The sequence below is a fragment of the Colletotrichum phormii genome (genome assembly GCF_030913505.1).
Source record: "Colletotrichum phormii strain CBS 102054 chromosome Unknown BDP81scaffold_44, whole genome shotgun sequence".
NCBI lineage: Eukaryota > Fungi > Ascomycota > Sordariomycetes > Glomerellales > Glomerellaceae > Colletotrichum > Colletotrichum phormii.
In genome coordinates, this window is record NW_026851486.1 from 193,942 (window position 1) to 219,283 (window position 25,342).

The window sequence follows — 25,342 nt, forward strand, 5'->3', positions numbered from 1 at the left end:
CAAACAGCTACTCAGATAAATGTAACCCCCGATACAGCAAACAACCCCCAGCTCTCCCCTTCGCCCCCACCAAAATTCGCCCATCATGGCCGACTGGCGCTCCGAATACCTAGCCTCCATCCGGGAGCAAGAGAAGAACAACCCCGTAAACCTCGAAATCGTACAGCTCTGTAAGACCCCCAGGCCCTGAAGCTCCTCTTCCGAGTCTCCAAGACTAGCAAACTGAACCTACCACCTTGTCCACTACTAGGTTCCCAGCTCTCCGACCACGTAGCAGCCCTCGAAGCCGAAAACCAAGTCCTCAAATCCAAGACCACGCCCGAAAAGAAGAGCAAGACCACAGCCTCCGAGAAGTCCAACAACATACTCCCTCCCCCTTCTTCAACAACAGAAACAACAAGCTCCTCCAACCCGACCATCGCGCAGCTCCAGCTCCAACTCGCCGAGGCCCTCCGCTCAAACGGCACCCTCAAAGATCGAGCCAAGCAAGCCGAGGACGAGGCCCAGACGCTACGAAGCAAACACAAGGAAGACGCGAGAAAAGTACGCAGCCTGACGGCGGAGAATACCGCCCTCACAACTAAACTACGAGATCGGGAACACGAGCTGCGGGAGAAGCGCAAGCTGGTCGAGGTAAATAGTGCAAAGCCATACCACGGCGCTTACCTGATCTTGCGAATACGGGGGAAAACTTGACAAAACGGTGGTGGCCTGGGATGAAAGAGCTGACTCGCGTGTCGTCCACAGAACGTACAAGACGAGATGATTACGATGAACCTGCAAATGTCCATGGCCGAGCAAGAGCGGGACAAGGTCAAGAAGGAGAACAAGGAGCTCGTCGATCGGTGGATGAAGAGAATGGCCCAGGAGGCCGATGCCATGAATCTCGCAAACGAGCGCTGATGATGCGGTCTATTTCGTGTATAGCCTCCCCTCCGCATACGCCACGCCACGCTTCTCTCTCCTTTTCTCTCTGTCTCGATGGCTGTCTGCCCGGCTGACATGCTCTATGGGGAGTTGTAAAAATTTCTACAGGTAAATGAACTAAACGCTGATTCCTCTCCTATGCCAGTATTCCATTTTTTCTTCTTTCCTTGGTCTTTCCATGCTCAATGTATAACACACATTGTAGCTACTGCACAAGTCCCGTGGGACATCATGCGGCGTAACGACGGATGCTGATGGAATGAACAGCCGCCTACTTCCTCGTCGATATGCAATAGTTGCCGCCAGCGTTGGTCCAGCTGACATAGTTACCATCTGGTCCGCCCTCAGGATAGGTCAGATGCTCGACCTCCAAGATGTTGCTCGCAATGTCGTTAGCGTTGCGCGTTCCCTGGTCGTTGACGAACGACTTGAGCGACACAATCTTGCAGCCTTGCTTGAGATCGAGGAACATGTTGACCAGCTCAGCGTTGAGCTGCGGAGTGAAGGCTTGGTTGTTGACAAGGACGACGTCGGCGCGCTTCATGGCTTCGTGGATGCGGGTACACTTAGTGAAGTCGCCTCGCTCGAGGTTGACTCGGCCGGGCAGCAGACCCCACATCTTGCAGCGGGCGCCAAACTCCTTCTCCTGCGCTTCGGCAAAGTCGCACGGGTTCTCCATCATTTCGCAGCCCCAGCTCTCGCAGCCGATCTCGAGCGCGGCCTGGAACACCACGTTGCCCACGCCAGAGCCGAGATCGACAAAGACTTGGTCTGACGTCATTCGGGTCTTTTCCTGTAGGATATCGGAGATGAGCCTGTACGCTAGTTCGCCGTAGACATTGTCGGTGCCGTTTTTATACTGTTTCAACTTTTCCACGTCTGGTGATACTGTGCGGTCGTACACCTGGGTAAGGATGAACTCGACCAAATCCCTGGGCAGCCCGTGTATCTTGTCCAGATTCTTGCGTATTGTGCCGTCCGCCGCAAGAGTGCGAATTCTCCTGTTCGCATCGTTGAGCGCCGACACGAAACCGTGGAAGTCGTTTGTGTTTGATGCCTTTCTGAGCCGCCGTATGAAGCCGTTTTGCTGCTCTGTGAACTCTTCGGCCTGCTCTTCGGTGAGGTATACGTTGGCGACAAAACCGACTACCGTTTTGATGTCCTCAATCGCGTTGATGATGCCCTTGTCGTTAATAAGCTCGTACCTAGTGAGGGGTTAGCGATACCGTTACCATAGTCGCAACTTGACATCGAAACCTACTCTTCCGCCCCGTAATTGCTCGGGTATTGCAGTCGCACTCTGACATTGTCATCTGCTGTCGCACCGAGCGAGCGCGTGGCCTTGGGACACTTCTTGAGGTTGGAGATTTGTGCGGCGTGAATCAGCCGACTGAGAGGTTTCGCATTGTCCTTGAATGCGCTCGACCGAGTCAACAAGCGCTGGGTGTCTACAAACTGCCCATCCTGCGTGCGCTGCCGCTTGCTAGGCTCATGCTTCAGGAACTCTTCGTAGTTGTCGTCGCCGTCAGAGTCGTTATCGAATTTGGGCTGCGACGGCCCCGCGCTGCCGACCTTGCGCTTGCGCTCGCTGCGCTTCTCGTCCGAGGAGGAGGAAGGGTAGGGCGAGGCGCTCTGCTTGCGGAAGAGAAGGGATTTGGCGTTGGGCTTTGGCGATGCGCGCGGGGAGGCTTTGGCGGAGGATGTGGAGGATGTCGCGTGGGCGAGCCTTGGGCGCGGCTTCGGGGCGGCGGCTACTTTCTCGACGCGGATTGCTGCCGGCTTGGTGTTGAACTTGTTCTTCCCACCAAGGATCGGCATGATGGGCGGCGAGGGCAACCGTCAAAGGTCGGGTTGGACGGGAGGAGGGGGGGGGAGGTGGGCGTTGCGCGCGTGACTCGTTCAAGTGTCGAGGTTCTCTATAGCTTTTAGGCTGTCGCTGGTCGGGTGGGGCGGGTTTCCGTGGGCGTGAATGAATGGGATTTATTGAATGAAGTCAATAGGTATTGTATAGCGAATGGTGAAAGAATGAGTGTGTCGTCAGCAGGACTTTTCGCTTCGTGACATGGGTTGTCTCAGTTGCGCGACGGAAAGACGTGGTCGGAGGAGGAGGGGGGGTGGAGGGTCGGAGGAACGGGACGGAGGGAGAAGAAGTGAGGTTTGGAGTGAGACGAGACGGGACACGAGGCGATTTTTCGGAAGAGGACGTGGAAATAGGGCCGGGACGTGACTGGGAAAAAAAATGGAGTGGGCCTGCCTGACCAGTGACCCAGGACCCCGAAAGTTGAAATTCCCCGGCCCAAGGGGGGCGGAAAGAACGGGCAGGAAACAACTTCAGCATCCGGACAGCCCACCGAGGATTTGTGATGACTAAGACGACAGAGAACCAGTTTACTGGGAAGTGCCCAGACGGCAAGTGTGCGCAGGCAACCCAAAGTCAGGCCAGGCAGGTGCAGGCGAACCAGACAGCCAGATTGCCCAAACTGGTGTTCCCCCCAGTGCCTTAGTTAAGGTAGGCATGCGCGCATGTTCAATCCCCCCAATTCTACTCTTTGCGCCTCATAGGCTTCAGCGGCACAGCGCATACAGTTCGCCTCGATGCAACCTTGAAGCATCCCGTCGCAGAAGGGGCAGCTAAACTCCCCAACCCAGAACGTAGGTGCTCCAGTTCGCCCTGCACCTTCCTCCGTGCCGTCAGTCTGGTTTGGTCGAACCCCACTTTCAGGGATCCACTGCGGATGCCGCGTCAGCCGACCTCGACGTGCAGGACCTCTCAAGTTAGACGAGTCTGATTGGCTGCCTGTCGGGGGAACACTTCCCGGGCCGCTGCTCCCCAAAGCTCTCAAGTTTAGGTCAAGAGGTCACAGCGTGGCTGTCATCCAGTGTCACATTTTCCAGGTTCTTTGTTGTCATTTTCCGCTTTCGGGAAGCCGTTGGGTGCATCGCCAAAGTCTCACGTTTAAGCTTGTCTCAAAGTGACATTCACGAAGCAAGGAGTGTGTGTGTGGCATCTTTGACGTCATTAGTCATCGTCGCTTAAGCACCGCGTCTACCTTAGATTAAGGTAATTGTTTAATTCAAAGTATGGACCATAGCTCTCCCTTTATTTACCATTCAAATTGTTCTCGTTATAAGCCACCTGAATAACTTAAGCAACGTGAATCCGTTCTCGCCTCACCGAGGTGGTGATAGAGTACACTAAGAGATTTTGACTCAGCCTGCGAGGTTGATTTCTAGGAATGGAGAACTTCTACAAACCATACTTGGCAGCTAAAAGAGAAATAATTCGTGCGAAAGGAAGTAAAAGCCTGATAAGTGAAGCTGCCAAAGTCTTTCAGCTTGAGTTTCAAGTACAAATTGACAGCTCGCAGATTGGTCTCATATTGCAGCTTGCCATGGTGTCAAGTTGGGGTGCTGACGCAGGGTGGAAGCTCTCAGAGGCCAACTGCAGTTAGGGGTAGAATGATGAATTACTGAAATCTGCTCCTCCCTCGACGTGTACTCCCTGCGCTGTATATATATCTGAGCTGCTCCTTTGTTGCTTGGACTCCTTACTACCTCTAACTAGCCCCTATCCGGGAGGGCTCTGACACATGGCCACCTATGACTAACACGAGCCTAGAACGCGGCACAATATGTACAGTCACGCCCTCACAGTATCCCTCATTGCCGTATCAGATCGATGTGTAGGTAGTCGCTACTTTAGCATTGGTTCCCACCGCGAATTCCACAGATGCTTGCGCAGTTGACCTCATTGGCGTATCCCGAGACGCAATCACAGTCTCCGGTGTTGACGCAATGATCAGTCTATGGCAGTTCTCATGTCGATAGAGTTGTTCTGGATGATAAATTGCGATGTTTCTCGCATCGGGAACCGATCTTCTTTGCTTCATAGCCTTGGTATCCCTCGCTTTTGATCATTAGCTCTTCTCCTGCATACAACAAAAATGCTGCCCAAAATGGCCAAACTATTCCTCCTTTCGGGCCTTACACATACCTTGCTATGTCTTGCACAACCCTCAGCCGGATCGCCATCCATAGTAGGTAATTTTCTCGAGAAGGCGAAGCTCATGATGATGCTGACTGAGCCTCCAGTACGAGGTCATCGACGCTGTGCTTCCAGGAAAAGTAGCCTTCCCGGACACGGCAACGTATAAGTCATCAAGTGTTTACTGGTCGGGGAGGCAAAACCTGGAGCCTTCATGCATTTTTCTTCCAGCTTGCTCCGAGGATGTTTCAAAGACCATTAGGCTTGTCACCAAGAACAACAGCCCCTTCACCATTAGGAGTGGAGGGCAAACCGCATTCGACAGAGGATCTAACATTCAGGATGGGGTCGTCATCAACATGACATCGATGAACGGCATCCAAGTCTCACCCGATCGATCTACTGTCTCTGTCGGACCTGGTGCTCGGTGGATCAATGTCACCAACGCCGTAACGCCCCATGGAATCGCGGTCGTTGGCGGTCGCAGCCCAATGGTCGGCCTTTCAGGGTTCCTACTTGGCGGTGGCATGTCGTTCCTCACCGGCAGGCGGGGAATGGGCTGCGACAACGTTCAGGACTACGAGGGCGTGCTCGTGTCCGGCGAAATCGTCAACGCGAACCCATCGGAGAATCAAGACCATATCGTGTCAGTGCCTACGGCTGGGAGCGACGCAGCCCTCGACGACATGATCGATGTTAGGACAAACCAGATTATCAAGGACTTGGACGCTATGGCTCAAAAACAAGGATTTGGGAATGGCTTTGAGTATATGAACTATTCTGGGAAGCTACAAAATGTCATTGAAAGCTATGGCAAGGTCAATCAAGACAAGCTTCGGGCAGTCGCTGCCAAGTATGACCCGAACGGGTCGTTGCGGAAGCTCTGGACAGGTTACTTCAAACCTTGAGGCTAGCTAGCAATCTCTCAAAGGATGCTTCATGTTCACGAGGAATCTCATCGTCCATACCAAGACCTCATCCTAGGACTACGCCGGGGCGAGGAGGAGTTCTGCAATTCGGCCAATCATGTATTATTAAGCTTATAGACATTGTACTTTCAGCTACTCGCACGAGGAACAATCCTGCGGAAGTGGTGATACTGTCCGAGCGCCAAATAATCTCCAACTAATCTCCATCTTGTCTGAGCACAAGCATAGAAAGAAATACCAAGAAACATGCTGCCCGAGTCCTGGTCACTGTTTGAAAGAAAATAATTGTATACTGCTATGCCAGAAACAGATCCGAGCGCCTCCCCTCTTCATAAGGCTTCATGATCGCGTATCCAGAAGAATGAGATAATGTACTAAGCTAAAACCAGGCATGTGTGCAAGAGGATTCCTGGAACTTTGTAACTTAAACAGTGAAACGAATGAAGACAAATCATAAATAACATGACAGAAGATACATGTGAAAAACCCTTGATATCAACAGAAGACAATACAGAAAGCCCTTTAGACGCCATCAAAGAGTGGGCTACTCAATTTCCGTCAACTTCCAATGCCAAACAACATACCGCGGATGAAAGTGAGGAAACTCAACCGCCTCCCCCCACGTATGCTCCGTCTCAAACTTTACCTCGCGATGCTCCTCACACCGAAAAGCGGCATCAAAAACGCCCACATCCGACGGGTCCTGCGGATGATTCGGGAGAGACGTATCGTCCGCATGCATCAGCTCCACAACGACGCTCGTATGAGCCATCAACCTATCAAACACATCCTTGACGTGCGAAAAGGCGAAGTTCGTCGTTGGTTTGCCCCAAAGGACTCTGAACCAGAGAGAATGCCGCCCGTGGTGTCCAGCCGCGTGCTGGACCATATCGTAGAGCTCTCCCATGCGCACACCGTTGCATGGTGTTTGCGTCTCGGCGGCATTCGAGGAGAAGGATGAGGGCGGCTGCTGGATCAGAGAACTCGCAACCTTTTGCGCTTCCAGCAAGAGATTACAGACGTCGAAGCGCATATATCCCAACGACGGCGGCGGTGGCTGCGAGACAAGCATGCGGCGCCAAGTTGCGCCGCGGCGCGTGAATCGCGTCCTGGCCTCGTCTTGATATCTTGCTGCTTCGTCGTCGAGCTCGGCCGGTTTGATTTGGCTCCATCCGCCCCAGTACTCCTGCACCGTCTGGATCGGTTCCGGGCTTTTTGACCAAGGGAGCTCGTAGAAAGAATTCGCCCGGCGCTGGCACGAGTACGTCGGTCCAAAGTCGAAGAAGCATTTGTCAAATTTCTCTGCTAGGAGGGGGTTGATGAGGCGGTCACCGGTCGTGTGGGATGGCATGGCACCTTGATCCGGTATGCTGGAGAAGTCACCGTCCTCGAGGCCGTGGATCACTGCCCGTGAGATATCCACAGAGACTGGTTTGAAGAATAATGCCTGCTGGACGGCTGTTGATCCGTCCATGAAGGCTTTCCATGTCTTGCTCACCCGCGACGCTGAGACCAGGAGCGTTCTCATGTCGACTTGCACTAATATGGACTCCAGGAGCTCCGGGATGGCGAGGACCGCCTCCACGGCGCGGGGGGACTGAGTTTTTGACATGGTGTCTCTCCTTTTCTTCTCTTTTCTTCTTCACAAAACTCGGGATGAACTGGTGAAGAAATGCACGCTAGGTGAGTATGATGTAGGTGAGGAGAATAGCGCTTGGCTACTTGCCGGCTCGCGCGGGGTTGTCACTCTCGAGCCTCCCCTCGTCGCCGCGGGTAAGAAGAACCGTGTAAATCAATTGGAGATGATGACTAAGCTTCAGTCGACGACATCTGGTGATGCATGTGATCCCGCATTGGAGGACGTTGGGCTTAGGACTAACCCATCTCACCAAGCTAGCGTACCACTCAGCTGGGAAATTTCTTTGTCGTTTTCGAAGCAATCTCGATTCCTGAACTTTACGTATGTACCTACAGGTCTATTGAGTGCGGAAGAGCCATGTGGTACACCTGTCGCATCTGAAAAGGTACCGAGAATCGCAGAGATGGAATACCTGTTGGTATTCCTTTCACAGGGAATTTGGTTCGAACCGTAGGGTCCTGGGGGTGACGAAGTATCAATATCTCTGTATTGATTGATTCTGCGTAAGGAGTAGAAGGGAGATTCCAACCGGAGGTTGGGTGGGTAGTCGAGGTCTAAGTGTACCCCCTCGAGGTGGCCCATGCTCTGCCCCTACTCGCGGCCGAATTGGACTTCCAATCCGACAATACCAAAAGATTAGATACTTTGTGAGTGTCCGACATGCTTATGCCTGTCGTCTTAACCCATGAATTCCATGAAGCGTGGCTCTAGGAAAGTTTGCGACACATTGTGATTGCCGAATCATTGATTGATCTCGGGAGCTTGACTCCTTGGGAGTAATTAAAATTGCAGTGAAGCAGAAAGTTCTTTTCTTCACTTCTCCCCTCCAGCATTGAGATAATGGCTAAAAAGATGGAAATAGAACGCGGCAATTCCTCGAGTACCTTATGAGGCACTTCTGCAGCGAGTAGTATCATATTGCTTTGACGACTGAGTTAGACATCACCTAGTAGGTATCGTGAACTTTCTTCCCCTTTGACACTACTAGAGATGGTGCAGTAAAGGACTTTTGCGCAAAATTTGCCAGCTTTCATCCCAGAGCCAAGCTTTAATACCAGTTGCTTCTCTTCACTTCTGCTTCTTCTCCCAAGACTGTGCCCTGGTCGGTCTTCTCGAGCTATGATCGACAAGTTATCAGATCACGCAATCTTCGAGTCATCCTCTTTCCTTTAGCTTTCTCTTCCAAGTTCCACCCACGGCCCATATCTCCATTCTGTAACACCAGATGGACATCATATTTTCGTCCTCATCGGGCCATTATGGTTGCGCTGGTGACAAATAAACAGGGAGGCTAGACAAGATTGCTGTGCAAACATGGTACTTCTCCCAGCGTTCGTGGTCCCAAAACACGTACGCTCGCTCTCTGGGGCCTCTGAGTTCGGTTTCCATCAGAGCACGAGAGCTGATGTAGTATAGCCCCTTTCGCGGCCCTTCATCAGCGTCGGTATCCGCCAAGTTAGGCCCTCGCAACGATGCACCTAGTTTTGTGTCATATTGAGTCTTGCCCCTCTCAACATGATACAACCGCAGTTCTATGAGCAAATGGGGTTGGGAGTCATGATTCTCCACCTGTAGAAGATTCCTCCTATCGACGTATGGCACCTGTTCGATATTGCGAAGGTATTTCAAGCCCTTGAAAAGCTATGTGTTGGAACAGCAAAGGCTGATAAGGAGTAATAGGCAGGTACCATGGGCTGGCTGGCACCTGCCCTGGGCGAAGTGGGACAACTGGCTTAGTCATCACGGCCGGATAAAGGTGGGGCAACCACCCAGGCCGTCACTACCTACTTCGACCGACTCCTGCCTACAATGTAAGATAGAACAACAACAAGAAGAACAAGCAATAGGATCACCAAAAGACGAGTGATAATTGCTACCACTATTTGTCGTATACGACCCCGTGAACCAACACTATGTTTGACATCAGCAGAACGTAAGAACAAAGTGCTAACAAAAGGCATCAAGATAGGAGCGGCGGATCTTACCCATTTGCCTAATGGGATGTCAGTTTTAGAGAAAATCGTGTTTAGAATTGACAACTTACCCGTGGAGATATCGTTGGCCAACAATCCTGTAGCAGCTGCCATGAATCGATTGCTCAGATACCTTGTCGCTGCTCCTAGCTACTCGATCTCCCAAGGCGCAAGATCAGCAAGAAGGCGCTCTTCAGGGCGCATTTGACATATTCGGCCCTTGTCATCAACTCGGATTGCTGCATCTGATGACTGATTTCCTTGAGTCACATGGACATCCCTTCTTATGGTGTACGGGCTGTTGCCCAAGAGGCCATGATAAAGCTCCACTCGGTAAAAGCACCGGCAAAAGCGGAGCCGGTCCTTTTGAGATAGATCTAGATGATTCGGCATCAACTTCATCAACTTGGCGCATATCATTTTGTTCAAGGTGTCCGAAATGGCAGTCCAGGCTTTTTCGGCAAAATGGAACGCAATATCGACAATGAGGTCATGTGTTCCCTCCATAGATATGAGTTGTGGGAGTGAAAACGTCTGGAAACTGCTTGTCAACACAACGGCACCCTCAAGCGTGGAGCTGAAGACCAATGCATCTGCATCCTCAGGTGTCATTCTGAGGGCTTTGGACGTGAATTCCGATACACAAATCCGAGGTGCATAGATCAATGCGACTGCATACGGTAACAGTTGCTTGGGTATTTGTTTCCGGATGATTTGCTGTGCCAGACTCGGATGCTGGGTATATGCATCGTGGAACAACCGACAGGATAGTAGGGGAGCTTTGAGGTCTTGCACCTTGTCGAGCTGGCCCAGAATCTCCGCAATGATTTCGCATGGCAATATGGTAATCTTCATAACAAGCGCAGTGTTGATCCGAGGATCACCGCATGACGTGAGGTCGTTGGGAGGAGACGAGTGATGAATGGTGGAAAGTCTCGGGCGTGCAAGGGATGGCTGAATTTGGGAGTTAACCTTACTCGGCAAAAGCCAGAAGGGAGGGGAAAAGTCTGGTCTTTTCGTTGGGAAGGAGCAGTAGAGCCTCGAGGGCGAAAACTACCAGAGGCAGGAGGGAATAGGGAAGGAGAGTGTCACCTTGGGCACCTACCTAGGCAAGTACATGGTGGATCCTGCTGAGGCAGGAACCGAACATCAAGAAGGTGAAGTAAGAACGGACACGCATAAAACTTAGAGGGAAGGCGCGGAGGGGGCCGGTTGTACGGTGTACCTGATTGCCTACCTATCTGTGTCTGCCCGTGTCAAGGCCTGTGGTGCTTTCCGTAGTCCTTCAATCTAAGATTGGAGAAGGCATTCACAGTATGGAACCTGCCCTTCCTGAAAAAGAAGACCCGTGACAGAATTCGGAATTGTACCGTTGCGCCATATACAAAAGAGAGATCCCTCTACTGCATTTAGGTAGTTGTGGGTACATATAGTTTCCGTCACACCCCCTCAGGATTTGCTATGTAGTAGTACTGCATTGCTAAAGCTGGATTCGACTGTGGCCTATTCGACGGCTCCCCTTGGTGGGATCGAACCTGAGGGCTCTGTTTTAGAGTTGCAGAGGCGTAAGAAGCGGTGCGAATAGGGCCGTAGGTGCCCTGTGTTGAGGTATTTGAAGGTATCCCATTGGTCGAGATAGTGCTGAGTCATCTGGGCTCATAACTGACAGAATTCGGAATTGTACCGTTGCGCCATATACAAAAGAGAGATCCCTCTACTGCATTTAGGTAGTTGTGGGTACATATAGTTTCCGTCACACCCCCTCAGGATTTGCTATGTAGTAGTACTGCATTGCTAAAGCTGGATTCGACTGTGGCCTATTCGACGGCTCCCCTTGGTGGGATCGAACCTGAGGGCTCTGTTTTAGAGTTGCAGAGGCGTAAGAAGCGGTGCGAATAGGGCCGTAGGTGCCCTGTGTTGAGGTATTTGAAGGTATCCCATTGGTCGAGATAGTGCTGAGTCATCTGGGCTCATAACTGACAGAATTCGGAATTGTACCGTTGCGCCATATACAAAAGAGAGATCCCTCTACTGCATTTAGGTAGTTGTGGGTACATATAGTTTCCGTCAACCCGCTTGTAAGTTGTGACCGGGTGCCGGAGCCAGAAAGAGGCTGTCGTCACGAGCCAAACTACCTTACCTAAGGTACCCTGGGTACCAGTAAAGCGAAAATGGAGTCTATCAATAAACAAGTGAAGCAAGAGCAGGTAGGTAGAAGAAGAAACTATGGGAGAAAGATATCAAGATCAAACAAACTTCAGGGAATCGCTCGCACGGTCCTAAATGTCGTTTGGATCATGCCTCTTTCCTGTCCTGGTCAACACACTCGATCGTCGACTTTGGCGTTATGAAAATTTCCCCTGGCTCAACGTCGCTAGCTTTCTGTGATAGAACGCGTCGTTCAGTCCAGGAGAGCCATCGGTGAAGCCGAGACCCGTATCCGCCCCGGCTCCGGGCCTCCGCGGGCATGCGGACCGACCCCATAAAGTGGAACCCACGGCGCAACGGGTGAGGTGTTCTGCAGGTTACGTGATCCACATCGCAACCATGTTACTTCCCATTCCTCCCGAGGCTCCATTTCTTTTTTCTCGCTTCGGATCGTTGGCAACTTCCCCCTGAGCTTTAAATGCAGACCGGACGAACATTGAAGCCAAGCATTGCGGAAGAGTGACGTTCTGACGCTTCCAACCCCAACTCGAGACCTTTTCCAGAAGACCTGCATCGGTTTTAAGCTTCGCGATTGGCTGCCACCACCCCGGTTTATCGATAGGTAGGTATTCCAGCACGAGGAAAATCTCAGTCGCGTCAAAATCACGCGCCTTTCTTACTCCACCAGCAGAGTCAACGACTCAACGTAGCTTCCGCCAGTGACAACGACAAGCAGTGAGGTGTTGTCATAATGAGCCACAAGCATCAGACTCTCCGCTTTGCGAGCGACGCAACAGCGGGCGATGGTATCTGGGGCTACCCAACAAGCAAGGCAAAGTAAGCAGGACTCTAGGAAATCATGCCGGATCACATGCTGACGTACCATCTCCTCAGCTTCTGCGAAGAAGACTACATCTTCACGCGGTACATCGCAGAGTTCATCAACTGCCTGTCCAATGCAACCTACAGTGAGTGACAAACCCATCGGCCCCATCCCTGCGCTCATCATGCTGAACCCCCCAACAGTCTACCTCGCCCTGAAATACCCCCGGGCCAACTCCAAGGCCGCGGTCCCATGGTACCGAACCCTTGACATCCAATCCATCGGCCTCCTCGCCGTCGGCATCTTCTCCGGCGTCTTCCACGGCACCATGCACCAGGAGACGCAGCTTCTCGACGACCTCTCCATGCTGGTCCTCGCCGGCTCGCTCGTCCAGCCCCTGTACGCCTTCCGCCAGTCGCGCGCCGTGGGGGCAGCAATCACCACCATCCTCTGGCTCGGCATCGCCACCATCGCAGCCATCTACGTCCGCTCGGGGGACATCGCCATCCACGTCGCGACCTTCACCGGGCTGTTGACCTTTGTCTGGCCGCGGACGCTGTTCATCGTCTACTGGACCGGATGCTACTCGAAAGAGCAGCAGAAGGGACTGATGAAGCAGTTCTGGAAGGCTTGTATCATTCTGATTGTGGGGTTCACGCTGTGGCACATCGACTTGGAATACTGCGCCGAGCTGAGAGCCGCGAGGAAGAGTCTCGGACTGCCTGCCGCATGGCTGTTGGAGCTCCACGGATGGTGGCACATCTTCACCGCCCTGGGCGCGAGCTGGTATATGAGGTTGATTCGGGAGCTGACCTCTGTGGAACAGACCGGCATTGGCAAGAAGGCACAGTAATGACAAGCGCCACAAGTCTCCTGCTTGCCTTTCTTCGGCCAAGGTACTAGCCATTGATCGTGGTGCGTAACTCGACATACGCGCATGGCTTAAGACCTACTGCAATCAGCCTGGCAAGCTGGTTATATTGATAGACATCTCACATAGAAATCAGCGTTCAGAAGAGAGCGTTCCGAGTTCGAAACCCAAGACATGAGTCTGTCAGAATCTAATGAAAATAATTCTCCCTCACAAGGTACAACTGCTAGAGGACATGAATCGTCTAGCTCTTGCATTCCTCTCTGAAAACACACTGAAAGCCATCCGCTGCGCAACAGAAGTTGGGTGGCTTGCACACTCCCTTGTTCCCCTGGGCGTCATCGCAGGCGACTTTTGAGAAGCACCATGTTAGCAGCTGTTGATCTAGACTATGGCCGTGAGGAGCTAGGCGTCAACTTACATGTAAGGGAAAGAAATCCCGCAAGGATGACAAGTGCGCTTTGTTTGAACTGCATTGTGGTCGATGGAAGAAATGACGTATGGACTTGTTGGAGTACAGAGTTGAAGAGTTGTTGTTCTGCTTGAAAGCCACATTCTAAGAGAAAGAGCCCATGGCTTTATACTGCTTGAAAGACTGGCAGTTAGAAGAACACAGCCTCAAGCCGAGTTTTCCGAAGTAACCGTTATGTCGGTATTGCCGGCTTGCGGATAAGTGGTCGAAGCTAAAGTCCGGCGCAATGCAAGTCACCTCGATGACAGCTCGCCAAGGCGGTGGAGCTGAGTTTCAAGGCAGAAGCGAGCATCAGCTTGAATACAGATCAATAACATGTTCATCCTGATTATGTCTTTCTGCAAGTCTCCACGTTTCAGCACCTAGTAAACTCTAAGGCTGAAGTGCCAAAGGGCTGGGCTCGCTCAAGCTGGGGAACATGGGTGTCGAAGATGTCATGTCGTACGTAGGTAGTATCATGAAGTCCCGGGCTCCTGGCTCGCTGGGCCAGAATATGAAACAATGAGAGCCACCTCTAGGCCACCACAGTGACAATGCGTTGGAAGTTGGCTCCCATAAGGCTTTGGGAATTGATTGATTTTCTGTACCTGCGCTTTTAAACCTTAAGGTCGCAGAGGATGAACTGGCTGCTCATGCTCTTTTCATCCTTGGGAACTGATAGTCTGGACTTAGGTAGAGGCCGTTGTGGCAGTGAGCGACAAGGTTTGGCTTCGCTTCCGATGAATGGGTCTGTCCATCTGACAAAGTGTGGTAAATAAGGCGTAATTGCTGGCCGGCAATTACGGATTCATTTTTGTACGACACAAAGGAATACAAGTTGCATGTGTTTTTATGTTATAGGGCTGATCCAGAACTATAGAACGTCTCAAACAACTTCTAGAAACCGTAGGCAGTAAACTCTATTCTATTCCTGGACCGAGCTGAGGCCATGGGCCTCACAAAATACCAAAGAACCGCGAAAGAACAGGCCAAACTGATGGCTTGAGTTTGGAGTTAGTCTCTTTCTTGTTCTTCTACAAATTGCGCATCTTGAGTGTGACGCTTAATGATTACGCTACACATGCTTTGCATTCTCCGATTAGTCATTGTTCGTCACTATCTGGGCTTTGCAGCCTGTTGTTTGCTCGTAGTGTCCATGTGTATTGTGGTCGAAAGCCTTTTATCTATTGATTTATGAATGATCTCTGTCCTCAAACTCCAGTAATCACTCGTGAGACCCATCTATCCGATCCGCAAACTCCAAGTCTTAAGAAAGTCATCCCATAGCCCCAGTGCTGAAAGAAGTCTTGTGCCATGAAATATTTCGCTGCCCCCTCAGCGCCTGCGATACTCGTCGCGGCAAGTCTGACTTCGCTCAGGTGTCACGGGTGCCCCAGGCCTCGGTGCTGATGGTGAGCCAAGCGTAGACGTCGAGGATGGGGTGGGCGTTGTCCAGAAGGAAGCAGGCCCAGATCTGGCGAGAGACGTAGGGAAAGCGACGCGCAAAGGCGTTGTAGGTGCGGAACCAGCCCCAGATGTAGTAGCCCGCAACGAAGTAGCTGTAGCAGAGAAAGTCAGCCATGTTATTTGATAACAGTTTGAGAGAGAGAGAGAGGACTTACGCGATGGGCGACTGCTTAGCAAGGCACATCAAGAAGGCAATGATGTGGACCCAGGCAATGACAGGGCGAAGAAGACGCTCGATCATCTTGCGAGCCATGTAGGGATGCTTCCTATCTCATTTTTAGCTTCTTGGAGACTCACTCAAAAGAGAAGGGAGTCAAGAAAGAGAGGACTTACTGCTTGATCTTGCGGATGCCAGGCTGGTACATCACAGTCGTGAGGAAGGACTGGATGGCGTTGCGCTGCCAGCGGATTATCTGATACAGCAGATCAGAGTCACGCATGACAAGAGTCGTGATCTCAGCCTGAGGGGCGTTCTGGACGGCAATGTCCCAGTTCTCGCTCATAAGCCAGCGAGTGAGGAACACATCATCACCAGTGTTCATGAGCTGCCCATTCCATCTGTCGTTGGTAATGGCCTCCATGAAGCGAGGGTCCTGGGCAATGTCGGTGCGGACCATCATGGTGCGGCCAACCATGCACCAGCAACCGCCATCGGCAGCGGAGCGGACGGCCTGGACATTGTTCTGGTTGTCGAGGGAGCGGAGGGAAGCGACCTCCCAGGGAGTGATGACGGCCGGGTTACGGCGGTCGGTGCTGATGCGAGCGCTGTGAAACTCAGCATAAGGTAATGTCAAAAAAATCAAAGGAAGTCTTTGAAAGAAAACACGAAGGGGGGAAACGACAACTTCACATACCTTTGCTTGCCAGTGACACCACCGACCTTGGGGTCCTCAAAAGGAGCCAGGAGGTAAGGAAGCGTCTCCAAGGTGCCCCAGAAGGCATCATCGTCGACGAGAGCAAGAATCTTGCCCTTGGCCTCCTTCATGCCGACGACCATCTGGTCACGCTTGCTGGCGTAGTCAGCAGTCATGACGCTGATGCGATCCTCGCCCTCAATGATAACAGGCTTAACCAGGTCATGAACGCGCTGGAGGTCACGCTCAATGGTGACGATGATGATCTCCTTGGGCTTGTTGGCAAGCCAGAGACGAAGACAATCGGTGAACGTGTCAGGAGTGTTGATGGTAGGGACAATGATGGTGACATCAGTGCTCTTGAAGCTAGGCTCCTCAGGGAGGGGGATGGGCTTGGCCTTATTCATGAGCTTCTTGGTCAGAACCTCATCATAGGCGTTCCAGGCCCTGTAAAAAATAAAATCAGCTTCTCATTTCATCTTGTAATGCGAACTGGAGAGAAAGGAAAGACTTACCACAAGGCTCCAAGAACGTATGAAGACATTCTGAGTATCTTGGTTGTGTGATGGAAGGAAAATTGTGCTGGTAGGAGATCCTTTGTCGCGAAGGAGTGGGTTGGTTGTTTGTGAGAGGAAGAGACTTTTGGCGGAGAAGAGAGAAGAAGAGGTTTTATTGAGAGGAAGAAGGCCGTCGTAAGGGAAAGCTCTTGTGAGTATTCACTAAGTTGACTAGGTGAATAAGATGAGTGGGGAGTGATTCAGTGAATGGAAGCTGGAGGTGAAATTCTGCAGGTGAAGTTCAGGTTACAATTCCAATTTTGGAAGGAGCCGACTTTCACCTTTGGAAAGAGCGAGATGGCAGGTGAAGGCACAAATACTCCGGCTTTCCCTTCTAGTGAGGTGTTCCTTGAGGGCTTCCGGTACCGAAGTGACTGCTGAGCTGTCGTGTGGATTTCTCGATTGATAACGTAAGGCCGAAAGAGGTAAGTCGGATGTTGTTGAAGTGTGTGGAGCTTGTAGGATAAGATTGTGGTTTTGACACTGACTTGATGGTGAACCCAGCATTCTACTGATGGTATTTAATCACATCAATTCATTGTGTCCAAAAGACTATTAATTAAGGAAAAGAAGAGGAAGAAGAAAGAACACTTTCTTTCCCAGTATCATCATGTCCTTCAAAAATAATGAAGCAAAGTCTTCAACCCACGGGGCTGGCTAGCAATGACCCTGGAAAGCACACTGAGCCTTGTTTATGTTACTCAATGAAAGAAGCGCTTCGCACACTCGAAGCTGTCTCTTTTCTTCAGTTACCTTATGTTCATGTACATAGCACAGCATCATTGAGCACCCTTGAAAATCGAAAGATGAAAGCAATGTTCTTTTGGAGGCTGTGTCCTCAGTTGTCCCTTCTCTAAGCGTCCCACATACGAAAGGCCTGGGCAACAAGCGCCGCTTGCTCATTCCTCGCCATTTCCCTTTGGCGGCGACGAACCCTCCTCCACTTCCATACCACAGCGGCCGCGATGGGGATGAGAAAGACACCAAAAGCCTTCAGGTTGTTCCCGCTCATCTCGTCGCGACGTGCAGGAAACTCGGTCTCCTGCAGTCCAAAGACGCCGCTCACCCACTTGCACACGCTCTTCTCTCTCAGTTGTTGCGGAATGGCAAACATCTCAAACTCCTCCGCAGGGTACACTGGGAGGAGTATCTGCATAAGCTGAACGAGAACCATAAGTTCAGTGAAGGCGATGATGGCGACCTCGTTGGGGATGGGGATAACGGCGTCCGAGATCTTAGCGCTGAGGCCGTAGAGCGTGATTGCGAGATCGAGGGCGAGGAGTCCCATTACCAAGCACTCCCAGGCCTTGACAGTGTGGTTTAGAGCCTTAACGAGTTTGGTCGTGGCGACTTCGCGTTGTTCTGAGGTGCAGATGCCGTTCCACGCGTCTCGAAGCGCGCCACGGATATAGTTTTCTGTCATCACTGCAGGACTGCTGGCTGGGGAAAGAGATTCTCTTTCGGAGATTGCAGCTGCGTGGCCGGTGTTTTTCTTTTCTCTTCGGTAACTTGACGACGATGTCCAGATGTTCTGCAGGAATTCTGGTATGTATGAGGCGTGATTGCATACCAGACCTGGGAAGTAGAGGTGGCTGTTGAATGAATTCAAGGAGGAAATCAAACTCACTCTCAGATGTGACTTCGCAGTGCTGCGGGTCAGTGTCGAGGACGGAAAGGCATACAGCTGTATCCAAAGGCGAAGCATGGCTCCTTCACCGCAGGTGGAGCCTGCTCTCGAGTCTTCAGGGGCTAACTTGGCCAGGGGTGACATTATTTCTTAGCTACCTGAGGCACCTGGGGGTCGATGAATATGGCGAAGTCTGAGCCTAGACAACATATCGAATAAATAAAGGACGCGGGCGCATGGTTTGAAAGACAGATGTGAAACTGTTGGAATAGGCCTACATTAGGCAGCAGGAGGTTGCTGCCGCGGTCCGTTCCAGCCACGGTGGTCCGTGTGGCTCAGCCACACGAGGGTGGTATACCCCAGACTTCCTGCCGCCGCTGGCACCTGGTTAGACTTCCACAAAAGAACAACAAGAACAAGCAATATCACCACTACAGTCGGTGATCGTTGCTACCCACGATACTCGAGTATTTTCCTTTTCCACCTGTGAATCCAACAGAAACCATGTAGTCTGGCCCTTCTATTCCGCAAATAGTCCAGCAATTATTACGATGAATTATTCCAGTGACCCAATCTTTTTGAGATCACATTTGAGCAGAAGGGGGTAAATTCCCATCCTACATTTCGCTCTGTCATTTCGGACCACAGAGTTGGCCATCTGTTCTCAAGCGTCCTCCGCCTGCTCCAGCTGGGTTTTCCTACTGCTCAAATCCTCCGCCTTGGTGATCTGGGCGCCTAAGCCAGACGAGATGTACTTGTCGAAGCTTCGAGTCCTAACATGAGCCTGGAACATCTCGTCAAGTTCCTCAAGCGAGCGATTCTTCGTCTCGGGAACGAAGAAAAAGACCCACAATACTGCAACAATCGAGAAACCGCCGTAGATGAAAGTGACGGCGCCGCCGAGCTTTGCCTGGACGTAAGGGTTGACAAAGTTGATTGGAACAAAAGTGACGAAGCTGCCCATGGACGCAAGGAAGAGTGTCTTTTCCCTAAGCTGGCCAATTCCAATTTTCCCAGCGACGACCCAGCAGCCAGGACCCCAGGTGAAGCCGTAAATCTTTGGAACAGTTAGCAAAGACTGCCCATTAAAAGCGAGGGACGCGGCATAGAAGTAGCCGAGAGACTTACCATATACCACAATATTAGCAGTGTGTCGTGTGGCCACAATGTGGGCATCGAGATGTTTGATAGAGAACGGTTATCCATTGAAAGTAGAGAATAGGTACGAGGCTCGCTCTGAAATGATGAGCGGACGGGATCCCGAATTCTCCAGTGGGTATGGTCGCATGTCGCTCTGAAATGATGATGATGATGATGATGTATTTAACGTCTGGTAACAAAAGGACGTGCCGGGCGCTATGCCGACATGGTCTATGCTAATCTAAACTATGTTATAGGCTACCGTCTTTACCTAACGTTCCTATTTAATGACTTGGGCAAATTTCGGAAAAGAAATTGGTCTCCTCTATCTATTCGTATAGAAGAGAGGCTCCTTTAGTAGAACCTAATAAGAAATCAATACTTGCTTTGGCTAACTATATGTTGGCGGAGGTAGCGCGGTTTAGCCTTACGTCTACGCTTATAGAAGTAGAAATGGACTAGTGTCTTGGGTTTCCTATAGCTATAGTTGAGTAACGTATCTTAATGAGCGAATCTCTCGTGGTATGCTGCAAAGTCTTTATGATGGGATCTTGCTGCGTATAGCCTTCCTAGTAAGTGCCGAGGGAGGCAGAGTTCGGGCGGCTTAGGGTGAAGAATTATCTCGAGGTCGGTATATTGCCGAGGGTATTAGGACAGCCATTTTCTAGTAAAGGCTTGGAAGGCAGCTGCTTTAGCTTGCCTTTCTAGGTACGCTAATGAGGGCTATGGTTATGATTTTGGGATTAGTTTGCAGGCTTCCTTGGCTAGAGCATCCGCTTCTTTATTTCCTGGTACTCCCGTGTGCCTAGGGCACCACTAAATATAAACCCTGCCGGGGGTTGTCCAGCTCTCTCTTTGTCTCCGAGTCTAGGAGGAAGAGAGCCTATTGAAGGCCCTAAATCTAGCCTGGCTGCTTCCTGTGCTCTGGGAGTAAAGTTTAGCCGCGACTGCGAGGTTGTCGAGGCAGATATGGACGTTATCTACTATACGAGCTGTAGGAGCCCGGGTAGCTTCTATTAGGCCGTAATACGTAGTATATACCTCCGCATTATATACCTTAGTTTAGGAGCCGAGTGGTTCGGATCCGTAGAAGATCTACCGTGTAGCTTAGTACCCTACCTAGCCTGCTCCGGCGGAGGTACTGCTGCCGTCCGATATCTAGGACCCGTTAATATAAATAATAATATCCCGCTTAAAGAAAGTTGCTATCCTGCCTACAAAGGAGAGGGCCTGTTCTTCTTTGGTCTTATTAGGTTCGTAGCCGACCCTGGCGAGGGCTATCTACCAGTCCGCCAGTTGCTCCTAAGGGGGGAGTTCTAACGGATCGATGTATTCGGTATTTTTACTTACAAGGCTTGCCATTCGTCGTAGCCGTGAGTCTGGTCCTGATTTGTCCCTGAATCTCGTTCGGAGAGGGTGTCGCTCGTCCAGACGATAGATTCTGGTAGACGCTATATAGAGCTTTACGTCCAGTATCACCTCTGCTAGGGGTAGAGCCGCCTCGCGCTATAGGATCGGTATAGGCATAGTTCTATATACGGGTACCATCGCTCTAATAGCTTTAGTTTACGTCGCGTCCAGTTAATATAGCAGACTACCAACCCCGTTTAAAATAATAGGTCCATTCTTTATCCGGCTCTTACCGGGCTACTATACTTCAGATATATAGTACTAAATAGGTAATATATAAAAGGTAATCGCTTAACAAAGTAAGTACGCAGGCACGCCCTAGACAGTATTCCCTAGTCCCCATAGTCTATTAACTACTTAATATAATTTTACAAAAAGGTTTTTTACATAACTCTTAAATATAAGTTTACGGTCGAAGTAAACGCCGAGCCAGCATAAAAAAGAGCCTTCTTTAATAGCCTAAACTATATAATACCTCCCATCCGGCAAACCTACTATAATTAATAGGTTTCCGTCTTTTCGTCTCTTAGTAAAGTAGATCAGTTCGGACTTATCGAGGTCAAAAGTAATTCCTTCCGTCGCGCCCCATCCTAAGGTTTCTTTCCATTCCTTGGTTAAGATATCACAGTTATTCTCTAGTGATGTTAAGCTTACCAAGATAGCGACGTCATCGGCATAGCCAAAACGAGATCGCTTCCTTCCTAGGCGAGCTATACCTAGCTTAAAAAGAGGTTCAATATAGAGCATAAATAGAATAACGTGAATGATAAGCGAGTGAGACAGACAAGCGAGTGAGACACAAAACTGCGCCGATGATGCTTCAACACAAATGGAGACGTTTCTTCCACAACACATCATGGCATCCAGAAGTAATGAGTCAGGCATACAGCTGGCCCTTCAAGCTATCAGAATCAATCCAGAGCTTAGTGCACGGGCTGCAGCTACGATCTACTCGGTCAGCCATGCAACATTGAGTCGACGATTGAAGGGCTCTACATCTCGAAGCGACAGGATACCGAACTCGAGGAATCTTACTTTGCTAGAAGAGCAGACGTTAGTTGATCACATTCTCGATCTAGATGCCCGATCATTCCCTCCCCGGATCCGTGGTGTAGAAGAAATGGCTGATCGACTACTTGCTGATCGCGACGCGCCTCCGGTTAGGAAGCGCTGGGCCTTAAACTTCGTCAAACGACAACCACAATTGCGGACGCGGTTTTTTCGGAGGTACGACTACAAGAGGGCCCAATGCGAGGATACAGAGGCTATTCGCGGCTGGTTCGCTCTTGTGAAGAACACAATCGCGAAGTATGGTATCGATGAGTTTGATATCTACAACTTTGATGAGACTGGCTTTATGATGGGCCAGATTGCATCTGGCATGGTTGTCACAAGTACTGAAAGGCGTTCAAACACAAAAATGGCGCAGCCTGGTAATCGAGAATGGGTTACAGTGATTCAAGCCATCAACTCGCAAGGCTATAACGTCCCGCCGTGCATCATCGTTGCAGGCCAATATCACCTCTCAACCTGGTATACAGAGTCAGGTTTCCCGGACGACTGGGTCATTGCGACGTCAGAAAACGGATGGACAACAAATGAAAGAGGCCTAGATTGGATCCAGCACTATGATCGTCATACGAAACCACCTTTGAGAGGCCAATATCGCCTCCTCGTCGTCGACGGGCACGAAAGTCACCACTCAACAGACTTTGAGCTATATTGCAAGGCAAACAAGATCGTTACACTTTGTATGCCGCCTCATTCGTCTCATCTACTCCAGCCCCTTGACGTTGGGTGCTTTGGTCCGCTAAAGACGGCGTATGGGCAACAAATTGAGGATAAGATGCGGCGGGGCGTAACCCACATCTCAAAGGAGGACTTCTTTCCTGCATATCGCAGCGCATTTAGTCAAGCGATGACTGAAAAAAACATCCAAGGGGGTTTTATAGGAGCTGGGCTTGTTCCTCTGAGTGCAGAAAGCGTCCTATCAAAGCTGGATATCCGGCTACACACTCCAACGCCTCCAGCATCACTACCACAGACACCTCCGCCTTGGGTTTCAAGGACACCAAACAACCCAGTAGAGGCAAGCTCTCAATCCAACTTTATTAAGAGTCGGATCACTCGTCACCAAAGCAGCTCCCCAACCTCTATTTGCGAGGCTGTTGAACGACTTTCTAAAGGTACAAGAGGCATCATGCACCAAGTAGCCTTACTTAGATCTGAGGTACAGATTCTTAGAGACGAGAATAACCAACTCAGTCGACGACGGAGAACTAAGAAAACACGCCTACAACATGGAGGAAGTCTTACTGTAGCTGACGCAGCAGATATACAGTCACAGAAAGATGTGACTGCGCAGGTTCAGGAGGAAATGCGTCGTACTAGTGGTCGCAAACTGAGGGCCGAGACAGGTCAGCGACGGTGTGGCGTTTGTGGTCACCCGGGACACAATTCACGAACGTGCCAGTTTATTGAAGAGATGTCTGAAGATGAGGATTATGAGTAGTTTGAATTGAATTGATGCTGTTGATGTTGATATGGAAGCCAGTTTATCTCATCGGCGCAGTTTTGTGTCTCACTCGCTTGTCTGTCTCACTCGCTTATCATTCACGTTAGGAGACACGGGTAAGCCTTATGGTAGTCCGCATTCGAGACCGAAGACGTCTCCTACCTCCCCATCAAGCCTTATTCTTGCTCTCCTTCCGGTAACAAAACTTGAGACCTAGCGTACGAGGTTCTCCGGCCATCCTTGTTCGTAGAGGCGTCGGACCAGTCGTCCTGGGAGCACGGCGTCGAAAGCCCCTTTTATATCGAGCGTAAGTATAGAGGTAACCAGGCCTCTTTGCTAGGCGCACTCGATGTCGTGGATGGCCGCTGCGATGAGGTCGCTATAAGAGCGAAGAGGGAGTGCTCCAAACTATTGATCGTGTAGAACACGATGTTTAACTGCGATCCAGGCAAGTCGTCTGGCGATGAGTCTCTCTAAACCTTTTCCGAGGACGGCCAAGAGCGCAATTGGCCTATAGGAGCGCGGGAGTGTCTTGTCTCTTTTTCCCGGTTTTACTAGGATCACGAGAGTTGCTTCTTTAAAACAAGTAGGATACCAACCCTCGCATATACACCCGCTATAAAGTGAGAGGACAATATCCTCAATAACTGGCCATGCTATTTTCAAAGCAGTCATAGTGATTCCGTCGGTCCCAGGAGTCGTGTTTCCCGCGGTGAGAACCGAAGACCGTACCTCGTCCTTCGTAACCTGCGGGAAAGGAAGCGTAGCTTGCCTTTGTAGGACTGGGCTTTCTGTTGGTATGTCCTCGGAGATTGCAGCGTTTCTAAGGAGGACGCGGGTAAATAAGTCGCGCTTCTCTTTTGGTTGTGAGACAAGCGTGTCTTGGTTGTCTACATCTCGGAGTGGCGGGGTCTAAAAGGATCCTGTGGCTTTGTACCAACCGACCATTTCAAATATGTCTTTGCTTGAGGAGGCTGAGGAGATCTTGTCTTTCCAAAAGGCATCCTTGGAGCGTTTAAACTCGTAGAGGAAGTCCTGTTTTAGAGCTTCGACCTCCTCTTCTTCCCATTGGCAGTTCACTCCGGCTGCGCGGAGTCTTGCTAACATCGCTCGCTTACTCGCATAGGCTCGGTGTTTACGTGTGCAGCTCTCGCTCCAGTATGGTCTCCCTGTACCTTTCCCGAGCGTGCGCTTTGTGGAAGCCGTGAGTGCTTTAATAAGACAGTCCGTAAGCTGTTGTGCTAGGAGATCTAAAGACTGTGGGTCTTGGATGTTGCTTGCAGTGCGGCGCATGGGTTGTAAGTTGCGTTTAATGATGCCGAGGAAAAGCTCCTCGTCCATCGTGTCGAGCCGAAACCTTCCCGGGGTCTGGCTGGGTGAATCGATCAGGGCCAAGGGGACCCGGGTAAGCAGAGATTCGTGGTCTGATGTCGTGTGTACTGACGTTTCTATGCTGGTGGAAGCCCCATGGAGGTTGCTGGACGCCCAGCATAAATCTAGGGTGTTGCCGCCTTTGTGCGTGGGCTCACCTATAGGTGACATTAGGACAAGGCTAGCGGCTTCTGCCCATTCTACTAGGTTTTCAGCGTCCGGGGAACTCGTGGCCTCGGGCTGCCACGTCCAATGGTGTAAGTTAAAATCCCCCGCAATCAGTACTCGATCCTCAGGTTTGGGTTGCCAGGCCGCTAGGATGTTCCTGAGAGCCTGGCCAGATCGCAGAGAGCCACGAGGGGCGTTGTATACGTTGATGACTGTGAGGACCTCCTTCGTTCCTGAGAGGAGTCGTAAGAAGAGCAGGTCTGTGGATGGATCGGGTAGAGGCCGTATTTGTACGCCTCGTACCCCAGTTCCTCTGCGGAGGTAGGTAAGTACCCTGGGACGGTCTTCAGTCCAGTTATCTACTAGGGTGAAAGTCTCAAAACCTGGGTGGTGTCTTGTGAGCCTCCTCTCCTCCGAACGGATAACGGCTCTTATATTAAGAATATATCGATCTAGGCTGCATAAGCCAGGTTCAGTGCTGTTTCGT

General features: G+C 50.9%; 9 protein-coding genes across 9 annotated transcripts; 3 read left to right on the plus strand and 6 right to left on the minus strand.

The window, feature by feature from the left end:
- Positions 1–85: 85 nt before the first annotated feature.
- On the plus strand, positions 86–903 carry BDP81DRAFT_336064 (autophagy protein 16; the record flags this gene model as incomplete). The annotated part of the gene is made up of 4 exons (XM_060585891.1): positions 86–170; positions 251–353; positions 402–633; positions 748–903. The coding sequence occupies 4 exons, from the start codon at positions 86–88 to the stop codon at positions 901–903; spliced, it is 576 nt and encodes a 191-aa protein (XP_060437767.1).
- Positions 904–1,101: 198 nt separating this feature from the next.
- BDP81DRAFT_172472 (histone methylation protein DOT1) lies at positions 1,102–2,760 on the minus strand. Its single transcript, XM_060582176.1, has 2 exons — positions 2,189–2,760; positions 1,102–2,132 (listed from the first exon to the last, which is right to left on the minus strand). The coding sequence occupies exons 1-2, from the start codon at positions 2,743–2,745 to the stop codon at positions 1,199–1,201; spliced, it is 1,491 nt and encodes a 496-aa protein (XP_060437768.1). The 5' UTR covers positions 2,746–2,760; the 3' UTR covers positions 1,102–1,198.
- A 2,135-nt stretch (positions 2,761–4,895) lies between these two features.
- On the plus strand, positions 4,896–5,550 carry BDP81DRAFT_302032 (uncharacterized protein; the record flags this gene model as incomplete). The annotated part of the gene is made up of 2 exons (XM_060583133.1): positions 4,896–4,964; positions 5,020–5,550. Coding segments are annotated over 2 exons (600 nt in total), but the record flags the coding sequence as incomplete, so codon positions are not given.
- Positions 5,551–6,385: 835 nt separating this feature from the next.
- Positions 6,386–7,453, minus strand: BDP81DRAFT_400937 (F-box domain-containing protein; the record flags this gene model as incomplete). Its single annotated transcript, XM_060588756.1, has 1 exon — positions 6,386–7,453. The coding sequence occupies one exon, from the start codon at positions 7,451–7,453 to the stop codon at positions 6,386–6,388; it is 1,068 nt and encodes a 355-aa protein (XP_060437770.1).
- Positions 7,454–9,536: 2,083 nt separating this feature from the next.
- On the minus strand, positions 9,537–9,848 carry BDP81DRAFT_443028 (uncharacterized protein; the record flags this gene model as incomplete). The annotated part of the gene is made up of 1 exon (XM_060591705.1): positions 9,537–9,848. A coding segment is annotated over one exon (245 nt), but the record flags the coding sequence as incomplete, so codon positions are not given.
- A 2,504-nt stretch (positions 9,849–12,352) lies between these two features.
- On the plus strand, positions 12,353–13,277 carry BDP81DRAFT_336105 (alkaline phytoceramidase; the record flags this gene model as incomplete). The annotated part of the gene is made up of 3 exons (XM_060585893.1): positions 12,353–12,438; positions 12,496–12,569; positions 12,628–13,277. 3 exons carry the CDS (start codon positions 12,353–12,355, stop codon positions 13,275–13,277), a joined length of 810 nt encoding a protein of 269 aa, XP_060437772.1.
- A 1,844-nt stretch (positions 13,278–15,121) lies between these two features.
- Positions 15,122–16,611, minus strand: BDP81DRAFT_400939 (family 2 glycosyltransferase; the record flags this gene model as incomplete). Its single annotated transcript, XM_060588757.1, has 5 exons — positions 15,122–15,305; positions 15,369–15,479; positions 15,547–15,978; positions 16,068–16,514; positions 16,583–16,611. 5 exons carry the CDS (start codon positions 16,609–16,611, stop codon positions 15,122–15,124), a joined length of 1,203 nt encoding a protein of 400 aa, XP_060437773.1.
- Positions 16,612–17,358: 747 nt separating this feature from the next.
- Positions 17,359–18,472, minus strand: BDP81DRAFT_443031 (uncharacterized protein). Its single transcript, XM_060591706.1, has one exon. It carries the CDS (start codon positions 18,393–18,395, stop codon positions 17,478–17,480), a length of 918 nt encoding a protein of 305 aa, XP_060437774.1. The 5' UTR covers positions 18,396–18,472; the 3' UTR covers positions 17,359–17,477.
- A 443-nt stretch (positions 18,473–18,915) lies between these two features.
- On the minus strand, positions 18,916–19,427 carry BDP81DRAFT_400941 (uncharacterized protein; the record flags this gene model as incomplete). The annotated part of the gene is made up of 2 exons (XM_060588758.1): positions 18,916–19,308; positions 19,380–19,427. 2 exons carry the CDS (start codon positions 19,425–19,427, stop codon positions 18,916–18,918), a joined length of 441 nt encoding a protein of 146 aa, XP_060437775.1.
- Positions 19,428–25,342: the final 5,915 nt, after the last annotated feature.